This window comes from Cupressus sempervirens, chromosome 2, assembly GCF_028749045.1.
Source record: "Cupressus sempervirens isolate cs-2001-9-10 chromosome 2, ASM2874904v1, whole genome shotgun sequence".
NCBI classification, from domain to species: Eukaryota; Viridiplantae; Streptophyta; class Pinopsida; order Cupressales; family Cupressaceae; genus Cupressus; species Cupressus sempervirens.
In genome coordinates this window covers 747,202,839-747,215,804 of record NC_143119.1, presented here as the reverse complement: position 1 = coordinate 747,215,804, position 12,966 = coordinate 747,202,839, and the positions used below count along the sequence as shown (strand labels likewise).

General features: G+C 34.0%; 1 protein-coding gene across 14 annotated transcripts in view; it reads left to right on the top strand.

Annotated features, from left to right (window-relative positions):
- Positions 1-12,966, top strand: part of ALDH7B4 (aldehyde dehydrogenase 7B4) — a 118,445-nt gene that overhangs the window by 70,185 nt on the left and 35,294 nt on the right. For all 14 annotated transcript variants that reach the window (XM_089815326.1, XM_089815327.1, XM_089815317.1 and 11 more), the window contains exons 10-12: positions 10,770-10,950; positions 11,942-12,118; positions 12,205-12,369. In XM_089815326.1, the coding sequence (XP_089671452.1) occupies positions 10,770-10,950; positions 11,942-12,118; positions 12,205-12,369 (523 nt within the window). The remainder of the gene's footprint in view (positions 1-10,769; positions 10,951-11,941; positions 12,119-12,204; positions 12,370-12,966) is intronic.

Here is a 12,966-nt window from a genome sequence, read left to right as displayed (position 1 = left end):
AATCGACCCAAAGAGACTTCCTGCCAAAATGACTCACAGAATATTCTAGATCAATATAGAATAGGGAAGAATGACCCCACAATGGTCTAAACAAATCCCAAGAAAGATCTTATCCTAAACAATTTCTAGCGCTCGGTAACTTCTGCAACTTGGTAGAGTCTGAAATGCAGCAATATGTACAATCTTTATGTGGGTGCTCCTGCACCAGTGTTATCTTCATATGAAATTATAACGACTAACCATCTTACCATTTCACAGGATTATGACAAATTTAACTGTCAACTGACTTCATGTGAACCTCAACGGCTATATGAACATTTTAAATTGTGTCGAAAATTGGGATGTAACAGTGCTTGCACTAAAAAGGTAACTAAATCATATACAAATAAAGAAGGGAGAATCGATGAATTCTTATTTTTTAAGGTTTGCCAGTCTAAGAGATGAACTTGAAAGTATAGGAACCATCATCAATGACACAAAACTAACATTGATGGCTATAGATGGATTACCAGATTCATTGGAAACATTCGCACAAGGAGTAAGTGCTAGAGATAATCTTCCTGACTTCAATAGACTTAAGGGAGATTGTCTTCAGGAAGAATCCAGAAAACTTAAGAAAGGGGGAAAATCGAAAACTGAAGATGAAGAACTTCATGTTCTTAACACAAATTCCTATAAAAGCAAGAAGAAACACTTCATAAAGAAAACGGGCAATCAAAAGGATGACAAACCTAAGAAAGATCTATCCAAAATAAAATGCTTGAAAAATTTGGAGACTATAGATCTAATTGCCTTGAGAATTCTAAACAAGTAGTGAACTATACAAACATTATTAGGGAAGAAGATAACTATGATCTTGAGAATCGTGTATTGTATTCGACACTATCAAATGAAGTCTCAAGTAAGGCATGGGTGATTGATAGTGGATCATCTCGACATATTACAGGATACAAAGAAGCACTAGACTCTATATTAGAAAAGGTTAATGGCGAAATCAAAAATTGGTGATAATTCAACACATTCCGTCAAAGGAATTGGAAATTGCACCTTGAAATTAAAGTCATGTAGTTCTCTTCTTCTCAAAAGAGTACTTTATGTATTAGGAATAAAAAGGAATCTAATCTTGGTTACAACACTTGAAGATGATGGACATAATGTTGCATTTATGGACGATAAAGTAAAGAACTCCTTATTTAAGAAAGCAAAATTGATTGGTCAAAGAAAAGGGTACTTGTATGAATTAAATTCATAACCTAGTTGACCTATTCAAGCCTTAATTCATGAAGCTGCTGATATAAACGAAATATGACACAAAAGGTTAGGACATCTAAATTTTGAAACCTTATCAACTATGGAGAAGATGGTTACTAGTTTACCTAAACTGAATAAAGATCACTCAAACATATGCAAAGGATGCACTCTGGGTAAGAACATGAAAAGTCCATTTCATGATAGCACTAGAAAAACTAACAATGTTTTGGAATTAATCCACTCAGATTTACCTATGTTTGTTCCTTCTCTTGGAGGATTCTGGTACTAGATGCTTTTTATAAATGACATCTCTAGAAAAATTTGGATTTACTTCTTAAAATGCAAATAGTCAGAAGAAATTCTGAAGAGATTTAAAGAATTTAAAACCTTAACTGAAAACTTATTAGGACATAAAATTAAAACTCTTAGGACTAATAATGGAGGGGAATATATCACAGATTTGTTTAAAGAGTTTTTTAAAGAAATATGAATTAAGAGGGAGTATACCATTCCTTATAACTCACAACAAAACGAGGTAGCAGAAAGCAAGAATAGAACAATTATAGAAGCTGCGAGAGCTATGATATTTGATCAAAATCTAGAATATTATCTTTGGGCAGAAGCCTCTTGTATTATTGTCTATATTCAAAACAGAAGTCCTCACTCCTACCTTAGAGATAAAACTTTTAAAGAAGTCTTTGCTAAGGTTAAACCCAATACAAGTCATCTTAGGATTTTTGGGTGCCTAGTATATATACATGTTCCAAAAGAAAAGAGAACTAAGTTAGAACTTGTCATGTCTCCTCTTTAGCTCCTTTTGGTAGTGATATGTGAGTTAGCCTATCAGGGAGTCTCGTAGGCTGGCAAGAGTGTTTAGAGGCTCAATCAAGGTTACAGTGTTCGGATTTGAAGTTTCTGACAATGAGGGCACGATTCAGAGGAGTTCCTTAATTATAGGAGGAGACCCCTACTTTCTAGGAGGTGGAGGTATCATCCAGCATTGAGGTTATAGGAGACTGTCCCCTGGTTTCAATTTTGGGAGATTCAGAGGTCTTCCTACTTTTTAGGGTTATCCCTAGATTTGAGAGATGAGACTGTCGATTATTTCATGATATCCGACATCAGTCATAGGTGGTGGCAAGTTCAGTTTCACCTTCTAATGGTGATCTAGCTATTAGTTGGCTCTTGGGGAAATATTTGAATATATTTAAATATTTGCCTAAGTTAGTAATTAAATATTTAAATAAGGCTAATTTATTAGCCACTAGGTTGAAATAAGGAGATTTTTGGCTCCAGTTGGTCAGTTGTGTTGGGGTGTGATAGTCCATTGGAAAGTGCCTAGACCTCCACTATTTGATTTTCAGCTATAGGAGCTTCGGTGGCGCTTGATACTTTTACTATGATTGAAATAATGTTTTTTCCTCTATGTTGGATGCCAATAATGGAAATAAACATTATAACCCAAAGTTTCCACTTAAGTCATATTAGGTCATTTTTAGGGTTCGAATGTCTAGTAGGGAGTTATAAGGAGAAGCAAAGGAAGGAAAGATTATTTTTTAAATTATTCATCCATCATTTTGGGCGCTTGGCTTTGATAGAGCATTCCTCCAACTAGGACGCCAACTCTAGGTTGGGAGAGTAAAGTGTTTGGGATGTAACCCTCAAGCAACTGTGATTCAACAGGTCTTCAGTACTATTTTCAGGCAGAAAGCAAGCAATTTCAGCAATGGCAACCCTCTTTATCTGATCTTCAGCAGCAACCGCCATCTCAGATCTGATCTTCAGCATTGGGCCACCTTTTCTGCACACCTAGGCGTTGGAATAAGAACAGATCTGCTGCAGACCTATAGTTGGCCGCCTATCCATATCTAGTGTTGACTGTAGCTAAGGTACTGGGTTGCCTTTATTTTTGTAACAATCATTATTGGGTTCATTTGGGTATTCCCAGCTTTCAAGTGCTATGGTTTTGGATTATTACTATGCTGTTTAAATATTGCTGTTACTAGTAGATATTGGAACACATCTATTTTGAAGAGAAAATATCAAAAATCAAACACCAAATTTCTGCACTTCTGTCTACTCTGTAAGAACACTTAAAAATTGCAGGAGAATTCTATTTATTTAAATAAAATTACAGCATATCAGTGAATCGGTCTGCTAGGGATATCGGGAGGAAAGGTATTTTTATAGGGTATAGTGAAACATTTAAAGCATATAGGATTTTTGTACCTGGTTAGAAAAATATTGAACTTAGTAGGGATGTAATTTTTGAAGAAGATTTAGCATTCAAAAGAGCCCTAAGTTCTGAAGATCCCTCTCCCTTACCTAGTTTTGAAGGAAATACTGACTCTAAGTCTTAGAGGGAGAACATTGAAGAAATTGAAGATGAAATTCAAAATCAATCTTGAAGAAACTCAAACTTCTAAGAAAAAACCACTTTGGGCCATTAAGATAGTAGAGGAAGTTCAAGACTTCGTTGCACGATCTGGAACAGTCAGAGAAAGCAAAAGACCCAAAAGATTTTCTAGTTATGTAGTAAACATGAATGATTTGTCTAAATTAGAACCAACCAATGTTTTAGATGCTATTAAACATAGAACTTGGAAGGGTGCTATGACGAAAGAATACCAATCCATTATGAAGAATAATGTTTGGGAAATTGTTCCAAGACCTAAGGAAAATTTGTTGTTTTTTCCAACTGGATATGTAAAATAAAACATACTGCTAATGGTAGCATTGAAAAATATAAAGCCAGATTTGTAGCTAGGGGATTCTCTCAAAAAGAAGGGATTGATTATGAAGAAACCTTTGCTCCTGTTGCTAGAGACACCTCTGTAAGAGCAGTCCTAGCTATTGCAGCATCGAAGGGATGGAAAGTACATTGGATGAATGTAAAAACAACATTTCTGAATGGGAAGATTATAGAAGAGGTATATTTGGAGCAACCTGAAGGATTTGAAACTCATGATCCTAAATTTTTCGTTTGTAGACTCAAGAAAGTTCTCTATGAGCTTAAATAGGCTTCAAGGGCTTGGTATGAAAGAATTGATAAGTATCTCACCAACTTATGATTCTCCAAAAACGCAGCTGATCCAAATCTATATTATCAAGGGGATAAAGATGATATGGTAATTTTGATACTGTATGTTGATGATTTACTAATAACAGGTGATGATCATCTCATAGATCGATGCAAGAAAGATCTAATCAGAGAATTCGAGATGAAAGATTTGGGACTCCTTCATTACTTTCTAGGACTGGAAGTACGATAGAATTCTGACAGCATTATACTTAATTAAGGGAAGTATACATTAGATATCTTGAAGAGATTTGGAATGTGGAATTGCAAGTTTATGTCTTCTCCAATGTAGACTAATCTACATAAACTTAAAGAAGTAGCATCAGAATCACCTTCCATAGATTCTACTCTCTACAGATAGATGATTGGGTCCCTTATGTACTTGGTAAATACAAGACCTGATATTTGCTATGCTGTTAATGCCTTAAGTCAATTTATGTGTGAGCCAAAGGAGATTCACCTAGTTGCAGTCAAACACATAATGAGATACTTACAAGGCACTCTTAACCTTAGGCTCAAATATGAGAAAGTTGACATAGATTTACATGGATTCACAGACTCAGATTGGGGTTGAAGTGTTAAGGATAGAAAAAATACTATAGGATGTTGTTTCAGTTTAGGATCAACAATGATATCATGTATATGCAGAAAATAGTCTCAGTAGCACAAAGTTTCACAGAAGCCGAATACATTGCAGCAACAATGGCCTCTCGGGAAGCAGTTTGGCTTAGAAAGTTACTTGTGGGATTATTTGGTCAAGCCATGAATCCTACGATTATTCATTGTGATAATTAGAGTTCCATCGAGCTTTCTATGAGTCCATTTTTCCATGACAGGTCCAATTATATTGAAATTCCTTACCATTATGTTAGAGATATGGTGGACAGGAATGCTGTAAAATTAGAATACATTTGTACTGCAGATCAGACAACATATATTTTTACCAAACCTCTCTCTCGAGTGAAGATAGATCACTTCAAGAAAAGACTTGGTATGGTTGAATTATGAAATTTTGTATTCTTTAAATTATTAATAAAATAATTTTATTGTGAGGCTATTGACTATTATGGGTTCCACCATTTGTATTCATTATTTTAGAGGTGACGATCTCTAAGATAATGAACACTTGTATGAAAGACATTATGAGAGATGACGATCTCATAGATAATGTGCTAAATAGTAGAGATCTATTGTAAGATCTAGATGAGTTCAAGATCACATTGTGATATAGACATTGTTATGCCTATAAGTCACAATTTGGGTAAAGGAAGAATTTTATTATTTCTCTGGAGTTTATCCTATGTTTTGGTAGATCTTAACTCAGGATCATGTTGTGATATATGAATACCAGAACCTCTGATTCACAACTTGGATAAATGAAGAATTTAATTATTCTCTGGATTTATTCTGTATATTGTATTCTTTGCAATACTGTTATCATTAGTATCAGTGATTTGTCATACCACAGGTTTAGTAATATGACATTGTATCATGTGTTCAAGGATACCACATGCTAAGAAGATTTAGATAGATATAGAGTATCAATTCTTGCTTGTTCATCTTAATTGATCTTGCTAGATATAATATATCTCAATATGATTATCAAGTTAAGAGGGAGTGTTAATTCCATAACTTTAATCATACTGATCTGATTATAGATCGTACTGATCTGTTCTTGCGTTAATCCTTTTTGAAGTCATTATTTAATTTGTTGTATCCTCTTAATAGGTATCGGCGCCTATCTTGACAAACTAGTTTTAGGACTAACTAATCTCCTTGGTTAGTTTAGGAACTAAACTATTTTATTGCTTGGAAAGTTGCTGATTTTAGGAGGTGTGTCAAAACCGACTTTGGAAGGGACATGCCCTTTGTAAGGACACGCCCCTTGGTTCTATACTTATGTAGCATGTAGTTGAAGGGTAATGAAACACAATTAATAGAAGTCTGCTCCTTGATCAACACTACCCTAAAGACAATTCGTAGATAATAAAACATCTTTAGAATTATACTTATTAATTCACTCAAGTTTGAACATTGAAGATTATACTCTGCAAGCACAAGAGGGTATAAACTAAGTCTGATTTATTACAGAATTTGTAGAAAATTTACACGGATGACTTTGCTAAATCCAGTGAATGTTCGTTCTCTACGCCCAACGCCCTGGCCTCTAGGGCCGACCATCCTAGGTTCTACCTCATTCATTTGTAGAAATTCTTCCCATGTCCCAATCAATCATTTATTTAATTCTCTCTCTACAATTAACTTTATCAAACAATGATGCGAAATAGACTGGTCTTTTCTTGACTGAACTAAGGAAGCTTGCTTTTTCACAATATTGAATAGGAAGTTGGGAAGATTTACCATCTATTGTCGTGCCAAAGATGACTCAGAATTTTGAAATGTAGGGCATGCAAATACTTGTAGCGCCCTTCATAGATGAAATACTGGATGATGAATGCAGTTGGCTGAATGAATTCCAAGGGCAAGGATACTTTGGAAGTGCCTTGCTTCTTATCTATGTCTAGCGGAGGGTCATCGTGCAAAGTGAATTGAGCCCTAGCCAAATGCAAGTTGAGATCATTCACCTACGTTTCACCTTCCCCTGGCAAACCAGGTACTTCAGCCACAATATCCTCTGTAAATTCAATTTTTAAGTCTTTGACCACTGCAAATCCATCCTTCAAAGTGCTTAGAAATTACAAAGCAACTTCTTCATCAAACCCCTTAAGACCTAAGCAGTAGTCTAACCACCCTTTCCTTTTGAACATTTCACTACTAGACGCATCACCCAACAAAACCCTGTGATCCACTGTCTCATGTCTCTGAAGGTCTCCTCCCATTGTTATGAATAGAAAATTTAAATTTTTGCAAAAACTTGGTATTTTCACAGAGCACAACAATGGTTAATCACAAAATTCAAAGTGTTACGACACAAGATGTTGCAGACAAAAAAGGTGGCATACCAAATGCTACTTACTGTTTTTCAATCAAGTGTAATCTTTCTCTATGAATGAATATAATGCACAGTTCAAGTTTATATCTTTTATCTTGATTGTAATTTCCGTTCACTCATCCAAGGGGGCCCACTTGGTGAGTGAATTGTTCTGTTAGAGTATGATTCATTTTCTTGTTCATTTCTTAGTAAGATAGAACTTTGTTGCTCCTACAACCACTGATAATAGAATTGGTAGACTATTCTTGCAGCATAGGCAGTTAGAGTAACTCCTACCCGTGATTACATGCTTTGGTAGAGTAAATTCATTTACTAGTTTTAGCATAGTTTTCCTAAAGCTCAAGCATTTGAATTCCGTAGTTTAGTCTTAAGATTAAAAGAGTTTGAAGCATTTACTTTGCGAATGCCATTCCAAGTTTACGTCCCTGGTTGATAATTAAATGAGACTAAATAATTCATTTAGAAACCAATTAGGGTGTCCAATCCTGATAGGCAGTCCATTGCTGTTGGTTTTTGATTCCATTTATTCTCATGAGAGATGGGTTCTTGAGAACCACTTCTCATGAAACATGAGTCAATGAGTTTGGCTTAAAAATACATAGTTGAATCTTGATAGAAAAATCACAAATTGACTTGCTATGGAAAATATCTCCTTATATAGAGTTTGTCCTTATATGAACCTACTATGATAATTTTGCCATAACTACACAAAGAGTGGTTGCTAGATTACATAGAGTGGCAACATTGGAAATAGAGTACCCTTGCATATTATTTTAGTATTTTACTTCAACATTTGCAATACCATTGTTGTTTATCTTCTTGCCATGAGCATAACACATCATTTTGTCCTTTCTTGCTTTGTAACTTGTCATAATTTGATTTCCTTGGAAAAGCTCTCCCTCTTTTCAATTGATGAGATAAAGGGGCTCAACAGTGATTTGTTCATAAGACACAATACTTGTTGAAGGTTTTGTAATTGGGATAACAAGCTAAGTAGGCTTAACCTTCGAGGAAACTCCATGGTTAAGCACACTTGAGTTGGAGTAGTATTCGGATGGGTGACCTCTTGGGAAGGCCCAATTCTTCACCTCTATGAGGATCACCTAGATGAAATGAGTGCCAAGCATATCATTCATTCTCATGGGAGACGGGTTCGTGTAAGCCACTACTCATTAATCATGGGTCAATGAGTTTCACTTAAATAACATAGTTGAATCTTGATGGTATTATCATAATTTGATTTGCCGTGGACAATATCTTCTTATCAGTTGATGAGCTAAAGGAACTCAATAATGAACTGTTCACAAGGAACAATACTCGCTGAAGGTTGAAGGTTTTGAAAATGTGGCAACAAGCTAAGTGGGCTTAACCTTGGAGGAAAATCTATGGGTAAGAACGTATGGATGACCTCTTGGGGTGCTTCAATTCTTCACCTTTGTGAGCATCACATTAATGTAATAACTGTGAAGTGTACCATTCATTCCTTATAGGACATGGGTTCTTGTGAAACTCTATTCATGAAATGTGATGTCCCCATTTGGAAATAAGATTTAATGATAAATAGCAATTAAATAATAAGTTTTTAATAATTAATTAATAATAAAAAGGACAGATAGATGGAAAGTATAACTATAATATATAAAAAAATGTTAATAAAAAATAAAATAGAATATTTGAGTACAACATATTAATATATTTACACAATAAATAATAAATAATATAAATATATGTTACATATTAATACAGTAAATATTATTATTAATTATAGAAATATATAATCTGAATTATATATATATATATATATATATATCATCTAAAATATATATGTAATAAACCATATATATGTTATATAATATATTAATATATTAAATATATTTATCCTAAACCATAAAAATATAATTATTTATGTACATCTGAAAATATATATAATCATAACTTGGAAATTAAAATATATATAATAAAATATAATATATTATAACTATCAACAATAAATAAAAGAAACAAATTGCATTTAAATCATAACTAAAAGGATGTGATGCTAAATGATGGGAAGTCGCAACCTTTTGAAGGTCCTTCCCTTTCCTCACCATATGAATATAAAGGGGACACAAAACAAAAAGAGGAGGGACAAGGAATAAGAGGAGTTAGAAATAGATAAAAACAAACATAACCAAACAGAGTTTAGAATATGACACAGTCAGCAAAGAAGCAACTTTTGAAAAGTCAAAAACATCAACAACAGACAAAGACACAGCCAGCTTGTCTTAACAGAGAATAAAATAGGATTGGAACAGTAAATGAGAAAGAGGAGGAAAAGAATACAGTACAAACAGTGCTGGAACAATCAATCAGTATTGGTATACTTTCACACATCAGCAATGTACACTATGCAGAGTTTAGGACTTGCCTTGGCATCTGGGAAGAATAAAGAAAGTATCCAAACTTATAAATCTTACAATCTTTAAATACACAGGTCCATATTTTTCATAGAGAAGGGGAAAATACATTTAGAATTATTTAATCAGAATCTATAGACGAGGGGACATTACAAGCCTCTCATTCTGGTGGATAGACAAGTAGTATAATTCGATGTTATCCATGGACTGTATGAATGTAGGTGGTGGGTAATTTCTTTGGGTAAGGAACTGGTGCAAGGTCATAAATTCATAATATCTGAGACTAGTTGTAGACTTGGACAACTTTCCTCATCATCCAGCAGAAAGTAAAAGTGAAGAGCAGGGCGTTGGGTTTATAACCAGCAAATTGTTATCTGGTTTATTACTCTCTGCTGTCTGATATACTTCCTACAATCCAGATCAGAATATTTTTGTATCAATTGGAGCAATTGTTCAAATATTATCCTTGCATCTAATAAGGTCAGGTTTAAGCGATTCCTTTGTTTAGAATTATTGTCAAAATTTGAGCAAATGTGTTACTGTGAATATTTGGGTACAAAGATTTCCTTTATCTGCATTCACTCCATATTAAGTCTAAAAATATCCAGTTAACTGCAAAACATAAGATTCAAACAGCAGGCCAGAGATTTACTTATAAATAGAAGCAACCATGAAAAATGTTTGACATAATGAATGTGAAAGTGAGTGATTAACCTGTAGAAATTAGGAAGGGACATTACATGAATCATGAGACATTGAGTTTAGCTGAAATACTACGTAGTTGAATCCAAATAGCAATATTATAATTAAGATTTTGGTGTTATTTAATGGAATTTATAAGTCTAGTGTGATAGGAAAGATTGTTTCCACTAACTAGAATCTTTTCACTTAATATCTCTTGCTTGACATATGGGTTCTACGTAGCCAGCAAGGTGCATATTTTGTTAAATCATTAATGCTTAGAGATGTTGTAAATTCAAAGTGACAAACATATTTGGTTTGTCATTGAAAATTGTTATGTTAGCTATACCCTATCTATTGAAAGTTTTCTAATATTTTGATAATGAGTTACCATTCTCATGCATTGCAGGAAAGGTGCTCCAACTACACCGTTGATCAGTGTGGCAATAACAAAACTAATTACTGAGGTGCTTGAGCGAAATGGTTTTCCTAGTGCTATTTTCACCTGCATCTGTGGTGGAGCAGAAATTGGGCAGGCCATAGCAGAAGATACAAGAATTCAACTGGTCTCGTTTACTGGAAGTACTAAGGTACCCATCAACACTAATGTCTGTCTTCATGATGATCTGTCTCATCTATCTCTAGATTTTACGAGGCCAATCCAAGTTTTGTTTAGATGATTGGTGGCTGTTTTTGTTTGGTTTTGGAGAACACACACACATATTTCTTATATGGTTGGTGGTTTTATAACATTGAACCTCTGATAACTGCTGTCCATAAAAAGCTACAATTTTCAGGGTTTAAGTCTATAAAGAGGGAGAAAGAAGATGTTGTGACATGTGGTGATTGGTGGTGTTAAATCTAGCACACAATTCATAGTTGTACTTTGTTCTCTTCTAGTTCTTTTGTAGACATTTACATTGACTCGATTGTTCAGTAATTGACATAGATTTATGTAAGCTTTCAGTTATCACCAAATTAATCAATGGGCATAACTGTAATTATATATTTCTATTATATAAATCTTTGTGCATTTTTTCAATTATTGGAAATAAGCAGTTTTTTGTCTCATTTCAAATAATTCTTCCAAACTCCCTTCTGTCACTTATGTCTTTTTTCCTGCCACAGAAAGCTTCTCTTTGTACCCTAATAATATCTTTCGAAGATGTTTATATGAGTTGAATCAACACAAGTGAAAAAGGTAGCAATGATATTATTCAGGCTTCTCTTTGTACCCTAATAATGTCTTTCGAAAATGTTTTTATGAGTTGAATCAACACAAGTGAAAAAGGTAGCAATGATATTATTCTTCTGTACCCATTGCTCTTTGATATTATTAGAACTTTTACCAACTATGGCATTATTGATGAAAAGCAAATCTAATATTTTATCTTTTTCCTATGGCCTTTTTTAAATTCTGTTCTTAAAATGTAAAGTCACTCAGTTTGAAAGCAATTGGGATTGAAATTTATTTCTTGTATTTCTCATTGAATGGGCAAAAGCTATCAATGTCTGTAGTGTGCTTGGATCATTTTGTCCAATGTTAATCATACAGTTGAAATGTACTTTGGCTTGTCTTAGGTTGGACAAATTGTTCAAAGGACAGTCCATGCTAGATTTGGGAAATGTTTACTTGAGCTCAGTGGTAACAATGCCATTATAGTGATGGATGATGCAGACTTAGCACTAGCTGTCAGTTCTGTTTTGTTTGCAGCAGTTGGTACAGCAGGGCAGCGGTGCACCACTTGCCGACGGCTGGTAAATGTGTTAAGAATGAAAAATTGACAGCCAAAAATGATGTTGCTTTATATATTACTTACAATATTTGCTTGGGGTGTCAACAGTTGCTACATGAAAAGATATACCAGCAAGTGATCGAGCGGTTGGTTGATGCATACAAGCAAGTTAAAATAGGAGACCCGCTGAACAAAGATACATTGTTAGGACCATTGCATACCCAAACCTCAAAGATGAATTTCGAGAAAGGCATTCAAATGATAAAATCTCAGGTATGTAAACCGTTCTCTTTCTGTACATATTTGAACATATCCCATTATTTATATAATATTAGATTTTCTACTTGCCTATGTTTTTTTGGAAAGTTGCATTGATACGGATACGGATACAAAAACAGATATGGTATTGGGTACGGAGACATATGGATATGGCAGGATACAACATTAATAAATAACACAGAGACATATGTTTAACATAATTCCTAAGTTATTATAGGAGATTTTCATTACTTCAAAAGCAATATTGACACAAATATTTATGAGTTAATTTAACACTTCACGATATGTAAACATAGTAGAGTTGCATTAGAAGATAACCCATAAAATGGGTTGCTGAAATAGAAAAACATTTTATTTGTCTTTCTCATTTGGTGCAGGTTTTGTTTAAACTATTTTTTAAAATATTGCTTTAATTAAGTTTTTTTGCAATTCAAATTTGGGAAGATTTATGTCAAATCTTTAAAAAATCAAATTCCATAGTGTTTGGCATGGTTGGAAAATCAAGTTTTTTAGGCAGGCATGGGTACAATATTTGATGTGTATCTGGGCAGTATCGGATATGTTTCCAAATTGGATATGGGGATACGAGTG